The sequence below is a fragment of the Hoplias malabaricus genome, chromosome 5, assembly GCF_029633855.1.
Source record: "Hoplias malabaricus isolate fHopMal1 chromosome 5, fHopMal1.hap1, whole genome shotgun sequence".
Classification (NCBI taxonomy): Eukaryota; Metazoa; Chordata; class Actinopteri; order Characiformes; family Erythrinidae; genus Hoplias; species Hoplias malabaricus.
In genome coordinates, this window is record NC_089804.1 from 36,972,312 (window position 1) to 36,991,301 (window position 18,990).

At 44.4% G+C, this 18,990-nt stretch overlaps 1 protein-coding gene across 1 annotated transcript in view; it reads left to right on the forward strand.

Moving 5' to 3' along the window:
* The window catches only part of suclg2 (succinate-CoA ligase GDP-forming subunit beta), a 63,216-nt gene that overhangs the window by 19,178 nt on the left and 25,048 nt on the right, over positions 1 to 18,990 (forward strand). The window contains exons 2-5 of the mRNA XM_066672344.1: positions 518 to 607; positions 3,088 to 3,184; positions 5,969 to 6,130; positions 9,896 to 10,038. Of these exons, the coding sequence (XP_066528441.1) occupies positions 518 to 607; positions 3,088 to 3,184; positions 5,969 to 6,130; positions 9,896 to 10,038 (492 nt within the window). The remainder of the gene's footprint in view (positions 1 to 517; positions 608 to 3,087; positions 3,185 to 5,968; positions 6,131 to 9,895; positions 10,039 to 18,990) is intronic.

The window sequence follows — 18,990 nt, forward strand, 5'->3', positions numbered from 1 at the left end:
TTGTGAGACCCTGGGCCTGCCTCCCTCTCTCTCCCTCTCTCTCTCCAGCACCCACTCTCTCTCTCTCATCTCTCTCTCTCTCTTTACTCGCTCTCTCTCTCTCTTTTCTCTCTCGCTCTCTCTCTCTTTGTCTCTATTACTTTTCTCTCTCTCAGCACAGACTTCTCTCTCTCTCTCTCTCTCTCTCTCTCTCTCTCTCTCTCATCTCTCTCTCTCCTCTCTCTTTTCTCGCTCTCTCTCTCTTTGTCTCTATTACTTTTCTCTCTCTCCAGCACAGACTTCTCTCTCTCTCTCTCTCTCTCTCTCTCTCTCTCTCTCTCTCTCTCTCTCTCTCTCTCTCTCTCTTTTCTCGCTCTGTCTGTCTTTCTCTCTCTCTCTCTTTTCTCTCTTTTTCTAGTTGGCAGGTTGCCACTGTGTAATTGGAACTCACCATTTTATTATGACATCCACTTTGAGTCAAATTAGGCCTGATGGGGTTTTTCTTTCTCTCTATCTCTCTCCCCCTCCCCCTCCACAGGAAGTCATAGATATTTTCGAAGGTGTTCGAGATGACCAGGCACTGCGTATGGCGGCTAATTTGGGCTTCAAAGGACCACTGGAGAGACAGGTAACGGGTCAACATTTACAGCAGCACTAGGGGCCAAACAGACACACACACACATGCACACACACTCTTCTATCATCATCATCATCATCATCATCTTCGTGCAGGAATCCCACTCATTTGCGACACTAAGATACTGGGAATCTGTAAATCGACTTAATGAAGCCCATTTTTAAGGCATGGTGAACACAAGCTTTAGCTCAGTGTGTGTTTCTGTGTGTGCATGCGTGTGTTCAGAGGAAGAGGAAATTATTAATGGAGTGTGTGTGAGTTGTCAGTTTGTTTCTGCAAAAGTCTTCCTTTTAATAAAGGCTCATTTGCAAACGTCTCTTTCAGCTCAGCTGCAATTAGGAGCTTTAGGGGAAGAATTGGGGTGTGTGTGGTGTGGTGTGAGAGAGAGAGAGAGAGAGAGAGAGAGAGGAGAGAGAGAGGAGAGGAGAGAGAGAGAGAGAGAGAGGAGAGAGAGAGAGGAGAGAGAGAGAGAGAGAGGAGAGAGAGAGAGAGAGAGAGAGAGAGAGAGAGAGAGAGAGAGAGAGAGAGAGAGAGTGTGTGTGCAGGCAAGTGTATGTGTTTTCTTCAAAGACACAGAAATGTCATGTTATCTCCATGAAGCTGGTGAACAGAATTATATTGAGATGAGAAACAGTGACCTGTCCATAGCTCGCTCTTTCTCTCTTTCACTCTCTCTCTCTCTCTAGAAAATCTTTATATTTCTTATGAAAACATCCCTTTACTCGTGTGGATGAATTGTTTTGGGATTGAAATAGTTTTATCAGAGTCTTAAAAACAAGCGAATCCACCAGTGAGACACGGCGAGAGCAGAGGAGGTCTGTCTTAAGCTAATGCATAGTCCCATAACTCAGGATGTACAGTGTTGCTTACAGTCATGATAACATGCGATCGAAAGAGCAGTTTCTACACATTCACAGAGTGTTTGAACTGTATTTCTGCACTGTGCTATCGCTAAGATATTAATAGAAACATCCTGAAAGTTGGAGCGCCGGCGCGTTCTTCGACCCCAGAGAGTGTTACTGAAAGTATTTTTGAGTGTTTTTTTTATATCGCCAAGATTATCATTATCGCCAAAACACCCTGAAACATTGTTATGGTTGTAATGGTTGTGTTGTGATTGTTATGTTTGTGGTGGTTGTATTGTGATTGTTATGGTTGTTTTGTGATGATTGTGTTGTGATTGTTATGGTTGTTTTGTGATGATTGTGTTGTGATTGTTATGGTTGTGATGGTTGTATTGTGATTGTTTTGGTGGTTTGTGATGGTTGTATTGTGATTGTTATGGTTGTTTTGTGATGGTTGTGTTGTGATTGTTATGGTTGTGATGGTTGTATTGGGATTATGTTTGTGGTGGTTGTATTGTGATTGTTATGGTTGTTTTGTGATGATTGTGTTGTGATTGTTATGGTTGTAATGGTTGTATTGTGATTGTTATGGTTGTTTTGTGATGGTTGTGTTGTGATTGTTATGGTTGTGATGGTTGTATTGTGATTGTTATGGTTGTTTTGTGATGGTTGTGATGTTTGTATTGTGATTGTTTTGGTGGTTTGTGATGGTTGTATTGTGATTGTTATGGTTGTTTTGTGATGGTTGTGTTGTGATTGTTATGTTTGTGATGGTTGTATTGTGATAGTTATGTTTGTGATGTTGTATTGTGGTTGTAATGGTTGTTATGTGATTGTTATGGTTGTATCGTGATTGTTATGGTTGTTTTGTGATGGTTGTGTTGTGATTGTGGTGGTTGTATTGTGGTTGTTATGGTTGTTTTGTGATGGTTGTGTTGTGATTGTTATGGTTGTTATGGTTGTTTTGTGATGGTTGTGTTGTGATTGTTATGGTTGTTTTGTGATTGTTATGGTTGTGATGGTTGTATTGTGATTGTTATGGTTGTTTTGTAATGGTTGTGATGTGATTGTTATGGTTGTTTTGTAATGGTTGTGTTGTGATTGTTATGGTTGTAATGGTTGTTTTGTGATGTTTACTGCTTTAATAGTTGTTTTGTGATATTAAGGTTTAAATGGATATCATGGCTGTAATAGCTGTCATGGTTGTGACGGTTTTTATTACTCGGTATAAAATGAAACAGTTTTCCCTGCTTTTAACATTTGATTTTATCCTCACTTTGATTTTAATTATGATTTGATTTATTTAATCTTTCAATTTTTATTATTATTTTTATTTGAGATGTCTTTATGTATGAAATGTACTAAACAAATAAATATTATTATTATTATTATTATCTCAAAATCATTTGTAATTCATATTTCTCAGTGCTAGTCATTTTAAACGCATATGTGCAAGTGTATGTTTGTCTCTGTTGTATAATATGAAGGTGTGTTTGTTTGTGTGTTTTTTTTTTATGGGGGGGGTCATGATGGACAGGAACAGGCGTGTGTCTGATTGCTGTGTGGTAATTACATCTTGCGCTCTCTCTCTCTCTCTCTCTCTCTCTCTCTCTCTCTGTGTCCCAGGCTGCAGATCAGATTAAGAAGCTCTATGATCTGTTCCTGAAAGTCGACGCCACTCAAGTGGAAGTCAATCCACTCGGAGAGACTCCCCAAGGACAAGGTGAGGCGCTTTCACTCGCGCAGCTTCTCCCAGGAATCTCTGTGTGGAGGAGCATCACTTTTTGCCGGTGTCACTGTTGTTTGTGCAAGAAAACATCAAGGGTCTTTGAGAGAGACAGTGCTGTGGCTGTAAAAAAGGAAATGATTATTAATACGTTACTGTAATAATCTCATGACTTTCATGTCATATCAAAGCATTTCAAATTTGAGTTCAGTGACACTGGCTTCTAATGAAGTGGGTACATATAAAGCCTTCTGTTCAGCGCCTGAAGACCTTTTCTTCACCTTCCATCCCCTTTTTCACATTTTTACTACATTTATCATTTACCTCTCCAGCCTCTCTCTCTCTCTCTCTCTCTCTCTCTCTCTCTCTCTCTCTCAGTTCACACTGACATTGTGCCGTTTAAATTAAACTCCCATGAACACGCTCTTCCTCTCCCTCTGAAGTGTTCAGAGAAGACATTGTTATTGTTCTGTAGTGTCAAGAAATGACAGAGTAAGATGTGTTTTTCTCTGTCTCTCTCTCTCTCTCTCTCTCTCTCTGTCTCTGTCCCATTGGTTGAGTTTTGAGATAAATTCCTAATGAAGTGTTTTCACTGTGTATTATCAGCTGTTCATTGTTTGTTCGGCTCAAAGGCGTCTGCTCCGCACTCATCTTCTGTTGGTTTGCATTTCATTAAAACTCACTACATCTTCCTCAATGTCTCTCGCCCTTCTCTCTCTCTCGCTCTCTCTCTCTCTCATGTTATTTCTACATCTTTCTCTTCCTCTTTTCTCACACCTCTCTTCTCCTCCCCTCTCTACTCCCTTCCTCTGCCTTTGTTCTCTTGCTCCTTTTCATTTCTCCTCTGTCTAATTCTCTCTCTTTCTGCCACTCTTTCTACTCCCTCTTCTTGGTAAAGCTTCTTTTATTCCCTTCTTTTTTTCCCTTCCCCTTCATGCACACACATACACACACAGAGTGTCCAGTGGTCAGCAGCTTTCTCTGTGTCCAGTGGGACTGAGACCTGAGATTCACTGCAGAGAGTCGCTGTAATCAGAACAACAAAGTGTTTGAGAACTGGGACTAGTTTCAGAGAGAGAGAGAGAGAGAGAGAGAGAGAGATGAGTGCAAGAGGTAAGAGAGTAAAGGAAAGAGGACAGAAAGAGAAAGAAAATTAGATATAAAGAGAAAAGGACATGGGAAAGAGGAAAAGAAAAAGATGGATAGGAGGAGATGGAGAGAAAGATAAAAGAGATAAGGACATGAGAAGATAGAGTGAAAAAGACTAAGCAACTGAGCAGTAGACGGAGAAAAGTTAGAAAGGAGAGAGAACACAAAGACTGAGGGATCAGGGAAGGGAGAACACCGAAGTATGGCTGAGAGAAAGAGAAATGGACAAGTGGCGTGAGAAGAGGGGAGACAAGTGTGAATAGAGAGACCTCTCTCAGGGTGCTACCATAATATATTGCACACAGAACGGATGGAGCAGGAACACGTGTGAGGCTGTAGAGTGTGGTAGTGGTGCTAAGGGACAGTCAGCTAGAGTTTGTCCTGGTTTAAGTAGTAAATATGGGTTTTCCCATACATGGTCAAGGAGCTTGGAGTTGGCATGTTAGAGCCTTACTGACCAGCATTCAGCCTTCCAACCCACTTTCAGCCTCATAAGAGAAAGATGCTGAGATGCTGGGTTTGGACAATAATGCTGCCACCACCTGTTCCCCTCACTTCATGCGACTGGTGTTTACTCCCCTCAGCTCTCGCAATCCCTTCAGTTTAGACCATAGATTCTATTCCTCTATTGAGTTATTTTTCTCACTGCCTTATCCACATTTGCTCTGTAGGATCCCACCCTCCTCAAAAAGTTACATAGTGCAGTTTCTGCAGTGCTAAGCCCGAAATAGCAGCGGCAGAGGTTCTATTCTCCTACAGCTCAGTAGAGCCTCACAGTGATTTTAAAGTTGCAATTTTAAGGTAGAAATTCTACCTAAAGTTTCTTTAAGATACCTTAGTAGACAGTTACTATTTACATATCAGCCTTAAAAACAAACTGAGGTCAGGGATGGCCATGTAAAAACAGATGATGATTGTTTTTACAGTAAATGTAAACAGCACAAACATCACAAATGGACCACAAGAGGAAGAAGAAAGAAGTGGAATATGTGTGCTTTAAAAGCCTTGAGCGATGCTTTGGCAAGGTTAATAATAAATATATGTGTATATATATATATATACTCTTTGTGTTTTCTGCTGGAGAGAGCCCTTCAGACTGTGGAGAGGTGAAGGGGAGAGACGCTGCCCTTCTGTTTTCTGACCGCTGCTCTGGCCGAGGGGAAGGTAGCTCTGCTGCTCAGATGTAATTTGAGTAAATTTCGCATCCAGTGGCGAAACGTTAAAGCAGAGCTCATCATAAATAATAATATTTCCCTTCCAGGCACTGTCAGAGTTTGTGCTCTGAAGACAGAGCTCAGATCCTGAGTGCTGAAGACTAAAGCAGTGCTCGGATAAGCATTGGTACAACACCGAAACTCATTAGCCGTCTTAACTTTGATGGAGCTGTGGTAACAGACAGTGGGCTTCCGTTTTTACAGCTGTTAAAGCCCTGTTTGTAAAATAGCTCAGAGTGTGTGCGTTTACATTCACGATATTTGGCAAGGTTGATTCTCCAGAGCTAGGTACAGTGGTAATAATGCTATAGGAATGAGCTACTGCAGCATTAGGAGTCTAATTGGTATAGTTTAATGGAAACCAGTAGAACTCTTAATGCTCTGGCTCTGAGCTTGTGTTCCTCTCTCTTTTTCTCAGTCGTCTGCTTTGACGCCAAAATCAACTTTGACGATAACGCAGAGTTCCGCCAGAAAGCCGTGTTCGCGTTGGACGACACGGCCGAGAGTGACCCCACTGAGACGGAGGCGGCCAAGTTTGACCTTAAATACATCGGACTGGACGGAAACATCGCATGCTTTGGTGCGTACACTTCTTATTTAAGATCTAGATCAGCATCATAGAGGCTCCCGACCTGGGAATGAACTCACTCACTCACTCCCTCACTCACTCACACATTCACAAAGATACATATTGCTTGTTCACTCACTCATATGCCTACTCACTCACATACTAGCTCACTTGCTCACAAACCCCTATATATTCATTCATTCATTCATTATCTGTAAGCGCTTATCCAATTCAGGGTCGCGGTGGGTCCAGAACCTACCTGGAATCACTGGGCGCAAGGCGGGAATACACCCTGGAGGGGCCGCCAGTCCTTCACAGGGCAACACAGACACACACACACATTCACTCACACACTCACACCTATGGGCACTTTTGAGTCGCCAATCCACCTTCGTGTGTTTTTGGACTGTGGGAGGAAACTAGAGCACCCGGAGGAAACCCACGCCGACACGGGGAGAACACACCACACTCCTCACAGACAGTCACCCGGAGCAGGAATCCAACCCACAACCTCCAGGTCCCTGGAGCTGTGTGACTGTGACACTACCTGCTGCACCACCTTGCCGCCCAACTCCTATATAGTCGCTCACACATACTCATATATTCACTTACTCATTGACTGGCTTACAATTCTGCTCACTCATTCACTCACAGTAAGGGATTATTATGGAAAACAAAGGTACAGGGTAATTAGAACGGCTCTGATGGATTGTAAATGATCAGAAAGTCGAAAATGGTGGTATGTGTCTTTTAAATCAATTTACTTATTTGTATATAATTATTTGTTGCTTTAAGCAGGTACAGTGGAACCTCTACCTACCTACCGTTCCGTGACCCGGTTCGTAAGTGGAAAAGTTCGTTTGTCGAGTCAGTTTTCCCCATTTAAAATAATGGAAAAGCAATTAATGGGTTCCAGCCCCCACCCCGAATGTCACCCTTTTTGCACTGATATATGTTTACAACACTCTCAAATTAGTAAAAAAAATAAATGTAGCGTTACTAAAAATAAAAGAGAAATACAGTGGAAACAGTAATAAAAAAGAACTAATAAATTTGTAAGTGGTTACATATCGCTGCCTTGAAGACGTGACGACTGGCTGGAGGAGTAACACAGGCACTGGCTGTATGACGGGAGGTGGGGGGGGGGTGGAATAACGGAGAGTAGGTGGTGAATGTGGGGAGACGAAGCGTAGATACGGCTTAACTTAGCACGAATTTCAGTGTCTGCTATTTACACTAATGCAAAATTGCTAAAGCTACAATGTGCTAATCTTAAAAGCTCACTCAAGTCTGGGCGCTGGGAGACTCGCCTATTGCGGTCAGTGGCCTTTTCCATCCGCTGGCTTGGCAGAGGCTCGGGTTCGTTTCTAGAGTCGTGGTTCGTTCATATCTTGGAAAATTTGTTAGTAGAGGCATTCGTTAGTAGAGGTTCCACTGTATTTATTATTGTTTTCCGTTACCATTTACCCCTGAGCTTAAATGAGTCTGACTTCACCAATTTACATCATTTCAAACTATCGAAGTAAGCATTAAACCTGACTTTGAATCACTATGAATGGTTTTGAACTGATCCTGAGCTTGGAGTGGGCAGAGGGACAGAGTTAGACACATTGTGATCAGCACCATCCCGGGATAGCCACGGTGCGGGGAGTGCGAGATTGATTTAAAATGTTTTGCGAAGTGCTGAGAAAGTGATAAAGACAAGTTTGGGGTGCTGTTATCTCTGCTGACGATCAGTCTGATTGTCCAGACTTTGTTTTGATCTTTTTTTGGACTTCTTGGACTTTGGGGAAGTCTAACCTCAGGGGCTTTTCCTCCAGGCAGGTTCTAACTGCTCCTGTTGGGACCTGTCGGAAGCGATGGCGTCCAATTAGTGAAGAAACCTCCAGAAAATGCCTCATAGTGACAGTTCAAACTGTCATTAAAGTTGTGCCTCTTTAAAAACCATGACTTTTAGTCTGGAGGGGAACAGAAGGAGGCTCATAATACCCTCAAAAAGATGAGACAAGGTCACAGACCCTGATAGCTGTCCGTATCTTAGACCCAGTGCTGTTCTATTACTGTCGTATTTGAGGAAGTTGTACCCTTTGTGTATCGATGAAGTACAGCAGTAGTCTTAACTTCAGTTCTGTCATCCGGAGAATACAAGATTGATCCCTGTGGTGGGAAGTCCATGGGAGAATAATGGCTGTGGATGGATGGTTGTTCTTCTCCCTTTATATATGTGAACTAAGAAATGAATGACCTCCAAAGTACTTTTAGTTGTTTGGGACATTATGGAGTTGCCTCCACCACTACCAGTGTGCAGCATCCATCTTAGCGATGCGACAGCAGCCGATCCGCACCAGTCCCCTCAGCACACATCGGCTATTAGGTAGAGAGGAGGTGAGAAGGGGTAAACAAGCCAGTTTATTGCAATTGGGGGTGATTAGGAGGCCAGAAATCACCAGTTGCAGGTTTTCCAGGAATTTCACCATGAACTTACATAACCTCACAGAGTCAGGACCTTGGTTTAGGTCTCGTCCTAAGGACAGTGCTCTTTGTTCAGTACAATATTTCTTAAGCTTACCCCAGGCTTTGAGACCCACACAGACCACTGGGACAGCGCCCTCTGTTGGCCCCACCCACACCATTCACCATTTTCAACAGCCAAGCTTCCCTTCAAGGTCTCCCATCCAAGCCCTCACCCAGCCCTTCTTAGAGTCAGTGGATTTGCATGTTGTGGTAGTCAGCTGTCATGGCTGCTACCTAATTACTTAGCATTGTCCCTTTAGTTTGGCGGCACAGTGGAGCAGCAGGTAGGTGTCGCAGTCACACAGCTCCGGGGACCTGGAGGTTGTGTGTTCAAGTCCTGCTCCGGGTGACTGTCTGTGAGGAGTGTGGTGTGTTCTCCCTGTGTCTGCGTGGGTTTACTCCGGGTGACTGTCTGTGAGGAGTGTGGTGTGTTCTCCCTGTGTCTGCGTGGGTTTCCTGCGGGTGACTGTCTGTGAGGAGTTTGGTGTGTTCTCTCTGTGTCTGCGTGGGTTTCCTCCGGGTGACTGTCTGTGAGGAGTGTGGTGTGTTCTCCCTGTGTCTGCGTGGGTTTCCTCCGGGTGACTGTCTGTGAGGAGTGTGGTGTGTTCTCCCTGTGTCTGTGTGGGTTTCCTCCGGGTGACTGTCTTTGAGGAGTATGGTGTGTTCTCCCTGTGTCTGCGTGGGTTTCCCCCGGGTGACTGTCTGTGAGGAGTGTGGTGTGTTCTCCCTGTGTCTGTGTGGGTTTCCTCCGGGTGACTGTCTGTGAGGAGTATGGTGTGTTCTCCCTGTGTCTGCGTGGGTTTCCCCCGGGTGACTGTCTGTGAGGAGTGTGGTGTGTTCTCCCTGTGTCTGTGTGGGTTTCCTCCGGGTGACTGTCTGTGAGGAGTGTGGTATGTTCTCCCTGTGTCTGTGTGGGTTTCCCCCGGGTGCCTCCCACGGTCCAAAAACACACGGTGGTAGGTGGATTGGTGACTCAAAAGTGTCCGTAAGTATGAGTGAATGTGTGTTCTCCCTGTGAAGGACTGGCGCCCCCTCCAGTGTGTTTCTGCCTTGCGCACAGTGATTCTGGGTAGGCTCCTGACCCACCGCGACTCTGAACTGGATAAGCGCTTACAGATAATGAATGAATGTCCCTTTAGTTGACATATAAGTAGGACACTTGGTGCTCTCCTCCAAGCATGTTGAGCTATCCAGTACTGTTCCACCCTCACAACATGATTGGGATGCTCACACCTGTGTTTGTGTGTTTACTTGCCATTACAGTGAATGGTGCCGGCTTGGCCATGGCAACATGTGACATCATCGACCTGCATGGTGGAAAACCAGCAAACTTCTTGGACCTGGGGGGAGGAGTGAAGGAGAACCAGGTGTACGCCGCCTTCAAGCTGCTCACTGCCGACCCCAAGGTAGGAACTAGAGCTCGGTTTTGAGTCACGCATTGAAGCAACAGAGTTTGATTTGCTCTTTCAAACAGGGCTCCTCTTACTCCCACTGTATTCCTTTCATCCCAGGCTTAATCAGGTTCATCCCCCTTTCATCATCCCACTCAATCATACACACAAACACACACAGAGTGAACACACGTTCTCTTCTATTCCTCACCTTTGTCACACAACACTTACTTCCTTCGCTGATTGCTTGCTCCAGAAAGGTGACTCTTATCTGTTTGGTTTTCCCAGGCTGGAATATTTCGCCCTCGGGAATTCCAATATTCCTGAGTGTCTGAGAGACACAGAGATGCTAATCATTTCTTAAGCCCTAATCATTTGTGGATATGCTGCAGGTTTATTCCTCATTGGGAATGTCAGGAGGCGTCCGAGTTATTTCGTGTTTTCCCATTTTGATCAAACCTTGGTCCAGTGGCTGATGTATTGCACTTGCTCAGACGTCTAAGGTGTGGTTATTATTTCTGGTCATGCATGAATTCATTACGCTCCTCTGCCCGGGAAAAGTGCAGACAGGAAGGTGGTATTTTTGGACAGTGTTCCTCCTGCTCCCGTCCACGCCATCGCAGCCATCCGTTATTCTGTCAGCTGACCCAGTAATAAAGATTAATGCCGTCCGGACGTCCGGCCAGTTTTTAATCACAGGATTAAACTCCACAATTATGTGTCTGGACGAGAACGAGAGTGTGATTCCAGGATCTCGCTCTTGCTCTCTGTCGCTCTCTTTCATTCTCTTTCTCCCTCTTTCCTCTTGTTTTATTCTTATTCCTTCTTTCATTCTCTTTTTTAACTCTATCTCTCTTCTCCAGCTCTCCTTTTCTTACCTTTATCACTTTTTTCTCCTCATTTTCATTCTTCTTAGTTTCTCTCCTACTTTCTTTTTTTCTGTTCTCACACGTTATCTCTTTTCAAACTTAGTCTCCCTCTCTCTCTCTCTCTCTCTTTCTGTTGATTTGCATTTCACAGGAGTGTTCAGTGCCACCTCTGCTCTGTGCTGGGAATTTTAATGGAGTGGTTAATTATTCCGTCTCTAACAGGATCAAATCTGCATGTGCTTTCCTCCCAAACTTTCCCAGCTCCTTCTCTCTCTCTCTGCCTCATTCTCTTTTCTATTTCCGGTCCCTTACTTCTGTCATTTCCCTCCTTCCTCTCAGCCGACCAGTGATTACTGTGGTACAAGGCTCTCGTTGATTGGCTCAGAGACTTGAGCTCTTCTTTCCGCAAACGCTCAGAAAAGTGTTGCGCGTTAAAACAATGATCAGTGCATCAATTAACTGTTTATTACAGTCATTCAGCTGATTCAGCAGCGCTTATCTCACTCTTAACGTTTAACGGTGACTGTACGTGTCTTCATTATTCATCGCGCTTATCAAACTCCCTGAACAGGAAGGAAGGCAAAGAAAAGTGAGGAGAAAACCAAGGAACAGAGAACAGAAGAAAGGATATATCACTCTCTCACTTCCATCGTCCTTTCTCCTCTCTTCTTTCATTTTTTTCTCACTCTCACTCAGCCTCATCTTTATCTCTTCTGCTACCTCAGTCTCTCTCTGTCTCTCTCTCTCTCTGATGTCTTCATTGTCTCTCGTCTCTAAACTCACCCGTGTGGATTCTCTCCTCATTGGCTTTTCTTTGATGTGATAAATCCTGTTGGGCCGTTGTCTCTGCTTCACAATGTCTCTCGCGCTCTCGCGCTCTCTCTCTCAGGGGCATTCTGCCGGCGTCTGTGGGCGTGGGTCTGTCTCAGTCTGTCTGTCTGTTTGTTTGTTTAGATATTTCACTTAGCTTGACTTTGACAGCAGCGCAGATTCCAGGAAGAACTTTATTTCGGTTTCTTTGCTGCGGAACACATTGAGAAACACGAGGCTGGACACAAATAGCAGGTTAGCTCCGCCCATTCATGCTGCAGTTATAGGGAGGGATCCAGTCTGGATTAATCTTTTTTTTGTTTCTATGGGGCGGAGCAATCAGAACCAGGCTCATTTACATAAATCAGCTTCAATGACCCAATAGGAAAACATGGAATGTTAGTATTGGAAAATCAATCTTGGTGTGTATGTATGTATGTTTTTGTGTTTTTGTGTGTGTGTGTGTGTGTGTGTGTGTGTGTGTGTGTGTGTGTAGGTATGCACTTTTTCTCTGTGGGTTCCAGTCCCGCTCCAGGTGACTGTCTGTGAGGAGTGTGGTGTGTTCTCCCTGTGTCTGCGTGGGTTTCCTCCGGGTGACTGTCTGTGAGGAGTGTGGAGTGTTCTCTCTGTGTCTGCGTGGGTTTCCTCCGGGTGACTGTCTGTGAGGAGTGTGGTGTGTTCTCCCTGTGCCTGTATGGGTTTCCTCCGGGTGACTGTCTGTGAGGAGTGTGGTGTGTTCTCCCTGTGTCTGTGTGGGTTTCCTCCGGGTGAGTGTCTGTGAAGAGTGTGGTGTGTTCCCTCTGTGTCTGTGTGGGTTTCCTCCGGGTGACTGTCTGTGTGTAGTGTGGTGTGTTCTCCCTGTGTCTGCGTGGGAGTTATTGTGTGTGTTATTGTCTCTGTGTGTGTGTATTAGTGTGATTGTATTTGTGTTTTCTCTTTTAGTGTATGTTTGTGCGTATTTCTATGTATCTGTTTTGTGTGTGTGTGTTTTTTTTTTTGTGTGGTTGTGATTTTTTGTGTGTGTGTGTGTGTTATAGAGAGAGAGGGGGGGGGGGGGGAGGTTAAAAGAGAGGAGAAAAGGTTCTGGTGCTCCAGCAAAGCGGATTCCTGCCCCACTCCCTTCATTACCAAACATACTGATACTGTCCCTACACACACACACACACACATACACACACAAAATTCATGTCTCTGCCATAAACACCTCCCCCCCGTCACGCACACACACACACACACACTATTCTATCCCACCCACACTTCATCATTTGTCTCTGTAAGTACATATGGACCCCAGTGCCCTTGTCATTGTGGCTCTGATGGTGCCATTAGTGTGTAATGATTCCCACCCCCCTGCCCCCCACGCCCCTGCACCCCTTTCCCAACGGACCCTCGTTTCCCATTTGTCCCGAGCACAAGCAATAAGACTGGCTCCAATCTCAGCGCCACGATGCGGCCGGCCCCAGTAATAGAGCTCATTTCCCCTGCGTCCAGCCATCTGCCCCACACTCACTCACTCACACTCTCTCTCTCTCTCTCTCTCTCTCTCACACTCACACAAACGCACACATATTCACAGCTGAGTGTGATGGACAGGACGCCATAACCCTGTCGCGAATGCGAATTCGCAGATGGACATTTCATCCACTTTTCCAATTCAAATGTTCACATTCCTTACAAAACACAGTTCAGCTGACCCCGGTCAGTCGAGCAATGACAACAAGTCAACACGTCCAGGAGGATTACAGGCCATTACTGTGGTCATTTTACTGCAGTGTGTGTGTTTATCAGCTGAGTTTCACCGACCAAACAAGGGCACCGCACAGTGAGGGACCAAGGGAGTGAATGGGGAGGAGACAGTGAGGGTGTGAGTGATTCCTTCCTTTCTTCCTTAATAACTTCCTTATCCTTTCACACCCTTCTTTCATTCGTTCCTTGATTTCCTTATTTACCTCTTTCTTTACATCTTTCCTTCATACTTTCTCAATTTCTAAGCTCTTTCCTCAAACCGTGCTTCCCTCCTTACACCTCATTTCCTTCTTGCCTTCTGTATACGCTTGTTTATGTCTGACCATGTTTAAACACGTCTCAGGACCAGGGAGAGAACCCGTCGTCCCTCGACACCAGATCCAGCGCTTGTTTTTAAAGACAGTCAGGGTTCTGAAGTCTGCGCACCTGAATGACCTCAGAGCCACGTGCAGTGGCGGCAGTCGTGAGAGGTGAGCGTCAGTGTTTTGATACGTTCTTGGACAGACAGAACGAGCGATGTTTTGAGAGGTAAAAGGAGAGAGACGGCCTCCAATTATAGTCCCCGAGAAGAGTCGGTCCGACGGTAGACGTATGAGGTTAAAAGGAGCGTTCGCGGCCCACTCGCGGCGGCTCTCGCCGGTTTGTTTACAGGGAGGGAAGTCAGCGCCTGGGCTTTCGGGGGGAAAAAAACGCAGCTTTGAAGATGAGAGTAGGAGGAAAGAGCCTGCTTTGCTGCGCAAGGGCATTACCCAGAGTCCTTCACATGTATAATCAAATTGAAATGGTGCTCTCACGTCTGGGCGCTTGTGTGTGTGTGTGTGTATGTATGAAGATGTGTGTTTGAGCTCTCTCTCTATCTCTGCCAATCAAAAGTTTGGGTTCACCCAGCTGCTTTGTATGCACAGCTGGTGGGATATATTAGGCAGTGTGTGTGGGGGGGGGGGGTGGTTGAGCCTGATCGTGATGGTCACAGTATTTTGGTGAGTGTGTCTGTTAACAAAAGGGATCCGCTGAAGGACAACTGGTGAGGTGCGGTTCATCAGTGCCACGTTTCTGGAGCCACTTTGTCTTTCTGTGCCTTCACTGCTGTTTCCCTCTTGTTTTACAACATGGAGAAACAGAAGCAAGGCTTTCTGGGAGTGCTGTGTATCCTGGGAGCAGGAGTAGTTCTTGTCAGATTGTTGATGTGTACTGTACATGAAAGAATGCTTTTGTTATTGTAATAAACTCCACATGATCCTCCTGGTGTTAGCGTGGTCCGTGCAGTGTGTGATGGGGATCACTTAGGGATAGTGTGTGTGTGTGTAACCTACCATATGGCAGAATATGTTCATGTGTTTCACAACAGGGAAACACATGGACTGTGTGGGTTTGTATACGTGTGTGTGGGTTTGAGTTGAAGGATGATTGACAGTCTTCACGGCAGAAAGCAAACAAACTGCTGCTGTTTCTTTCCATTAACTGTTTTCCCACTTCATCTCGGTTCTGATCTGAAGATTTCAACTATGTCTTAAAACACCTTTATTTCATAAATGTGTGAATTTCCAAAACTGATCTCTTTTTAAAGGTGTGCGAACATATCCCTCGAAGCAGTTGAAGAACGGGGTGAAAGGTGGCTAGTAAAGTATGCAGAGCAACACTTGGGCTACAGCCTTTCTGCCTGATCAGTGTAGATTAAGATTGTCAATAGGAGTTAAAGGGACACTCTGTAATATGTTTACCTTAAAATCACAGCTTCAAAATCATTGTGATGCTCCACTGACCTGTAATTGGGCTCAGCGCTGCAGAAACCACACTATGTAACCTTCCCAGTGTTCCTTTAAAATGGCAGTTAATGTAAGTTCAGTTTAACGTCATGTTGAAGTGAACCCCACTTAAATCATGCTCATGATTTCGCCGGTGTTTCTGATAAAATGGCCAGTGAGCGCTATCACATATCAGGTGTTTCTGATAAACTGGCCACTCTGTGGGCTTTGATGTTAGTGTGTGTTTAATTACAGCAGATAAAGCTTTGTCTTTTTAAGGGTCACACGTCTTAATCGAGCGGCCAATTTATCAAGAGAGTGGGACCACATGAAAATTTAATTAGCCTTGACTCCTGCCCTCCGCGCGCGCACACACACACACACACACACACACACACAGCAGATCCTGAACAACACACTTAAACTAATATTGATCACAGTATTTTCACAAGTTTTCTTGGTTTCTCTGAGAGAGGGAGGGACAGAGGGTGTACGATTGTTTTCTTCGGCTAATGGTAGATCTTATCTGAATCAAACCTGTGTGTGTGTGAGAGAGGGAGGAGCTAGTCTTGAGCTGATAATGCTCTGCCTGCTCTGAATCTGTGAACAGATCAATGGCGGTGTGCTCAGTAGAACTCCAGAGCCGAACACAGCACTAATCTACTCTACTTAACCCCTCTCCCCTCTCTACCTCTCTGCCTCTCTCGCTCTCTCTCCTTCGCTCTCTCCCTCCATCTTTTACTCCCTCACTGCAGATTTTTCCTTTTTTCAATCATCCGTTCATTGTTCCTCTATTGTTTTCACACCTTTCCCATTCGTTTCTCATTTTCTGTCTCTCCTCTGATTTCCCATGCCCAGTCGTTCTGTAAGTGTAGTGATGAGAGGTAGATTACACCGTGGGCGAACACTGACCCTTTACTAATGAACTGATGATGAGGAACCTCCTGGAGCTGGACACTGGAGGTGGAAAAAAAGCACGTATCCATTGCGTGGTCAGTCTGTAACGCGCTCGTTTACTGAGATGAATTGAGGGCGGAGTAAATGTTGCATAGAAATATGCTGTGGGTGCAGTGTCTTGTTTGTTTGTGGCCCTGAGGTGTGTGACGGTTGCTTACGTTTATAGCGGCATTAGCGATGAATGAAGATTGGTTGGAGAGTTCCATATAAAGTTGAATGTTTTCAATGATACGTATAAAACCATGTGTCATTAGTATCGACTGATATTATTGGAGAACCGACACATCAGTCTGGACCTAGTCTACACGCACATTAATGTGATCTCCCAACTGAGCCAGCCTTGACCTGGAGGCTCTGATGTTGACAGAGTGAGTGAGGGTTGTGGAGATGCTGGAGGTTTTTTAGACACACACACACACACACACACACACACACACACACACTCTTTCCAGTTTCTTAGCTCTGGAGGGCTCTGAGTGCTGATGTCAATGCCTTTAGCTGTAAGGTTTGGCTGGAGGTTTAGAGGGTTCTTAAAATTGCTTGGGCATATACACAGACACACACACACAAACACACACACTCTGTACCCTTGAGTGTTCTGTCTGTGCCTCTTAAGACCTCACCCTGGATCTTGAACCATGTGCAGCCACGTGCACAAGTAATAATAAATACATAGAAATTAACCTGTAAATAGCCATATTTCTTAGTGGTTTATTTGTTTATAAAAAGTAATACTGACTAAAAATGGGTTATTTCAATTATTTACGCATCATTTAATGCAGTTGGTGCTGTGATTACCAGTGGCGATTGCTCTAAGACAGCAAGGGAAGCTCAGCTTCCCCTAAAATGTCAAAAAATAAGTGATCAAATATATACTGTTGTGTGTACATGTCATTGAATAAATATGCACTACAACGCACTCAACTTTTGTTCAGAATCAGCTTCTTATCACTGGTAAAGACGCGGCTTTCCTCTCAATCATTCCTGCAGCTTCACAGTGCTTTAAACGCTGAGTGTCCACAGAGTTCAATAGCGAAGCAGCGAAGTGCGGTGAAACGAGACGAGTCATTGGATAAATGCTGGGCTTTGTCCCGCCCATCGGACGCTCAGCGTCTCTGGGGGTCTGTGGGGCAGTGGGCTGGCCTCGGCTGGCCCGGACGCTCAGCTTCTGCATGATGATTGGATGATCTGTCTGAGGCTGAATCCATTTTTGATTGACAGCGAAATGAGCGAATCAGCGATCCTTTGGTGTAGAGATCTGTGGGAGAATTACATTTTCATTCTGTTCTGATTTGAACCAGACTTTCTTAAACCTCTTTTTTAAAGTGGCATTTTCTTTGTTAAAAACGACTAGCGACAAATCGAGCAACGGAGGGTAGAATTTACGTGTAAATAAACCGACACATTTTATGATGTAGGCCGAAATTGAGCTTCCCCTCCCTGAAAGACCAGCATCCGCCACTGGTGATTACATGTTGTCTCCGTGTCTGTCCGATACTTTTATATTAACGATTATCCACTGATACTGATATGACTTTAATATCATCGTCCGCTCTTTCCTTCAGCACACCATCCACACTCTCCTCTCCCAGTGGCCCTCGGCAGAAAACACTCCATTCCTTTCTGTGTTATTTTCCCTTCTTGTCTTGAAGGTTAATTTGCAGTGGGTTTGAATGGTACAGAGTGGCCTTGGTCGCTGATGATGGACTGATTGATCCGTCCACTGGGACACGGCTGCCCTTGTCCAGCCGAGGCTCTTCTGCATGGTATTTGACTTTGGGTCCATAAAAAGGGAAGACGGAAAAAATGTGGCATTTCCACGGCAACTGAGCGGGAGACGAACTTAAACGCCCCGCAGCCATTTGCGTCGTTACCGTGGCTGCTATTTATTTTTATTTATTTATATCTGTCCATCGTCCATGGATTTTTTTTTTCTTTTTCTTTCACCTGCCGCCAACAGGACGTGGCCTTCACAGAGCGCCGACGGATTGAAACACGTCCTGATGCCATTCTCCATTCAAGAATGATCGATTGGGGGCAGTGGGTGGAGGGGAGAGTCTTACTAATTGAGTCTTCCTTTAAGTTTTTCTCGTGCAGTTATTGAGAAGATGACTTTCACCCTATTAACCCTGCTCCTTCTTGCTTTTTCTTTGGCTCCTTTCTATCTTTCACTCATATTCTACCTCTCGATTTTTCTTTCTTGCTTTTATCTTTAATCCTTTCACTATGTTATGATGTTATTATGTTTCTCTGTACAGTTTTCTTTGTTACACACACACACATTCTCTCTCTCTCGCTCTCAACAGAACCTTGTGGTCAGTAGCCTTGTATTTATTTATTATTTTTTGTTTTATTTTGTGTTGACCTGAGATTCCTGCCGTTATAAAATATTAAAAGCTGTGGATGTTTGGAGCGGCCGAAGTTTGGACTTGTTTTCAGAGTTTCACTGATTTCTTCTTCATCCAGATGTTCCACAGCTGGAATGTGTTCTTGTTTCTTGGAGGCTCCGCTCTGAAACATACACACTTCACATTAATAAACATTACTACAAAACAAATCTGAATTTCACAACAAAATCTTGGAGCAATGCTTTTGACCCCAACCCACCAAGCCATAATAATAATAACAATAATAATAATAATAACAATGATAACAACAACAATAATAATAACAATAACATAATAATAACAACGATAACAACAATGATAATAACAATAATAATAACAATGACAACAACAACAATAATAATAATAACAATAATAATAATAATAATAATAATGTACTACAGCATCCTTCTTCATCCTCTGGGAGAAAAACACTGAACTGCCATGACCCCTATT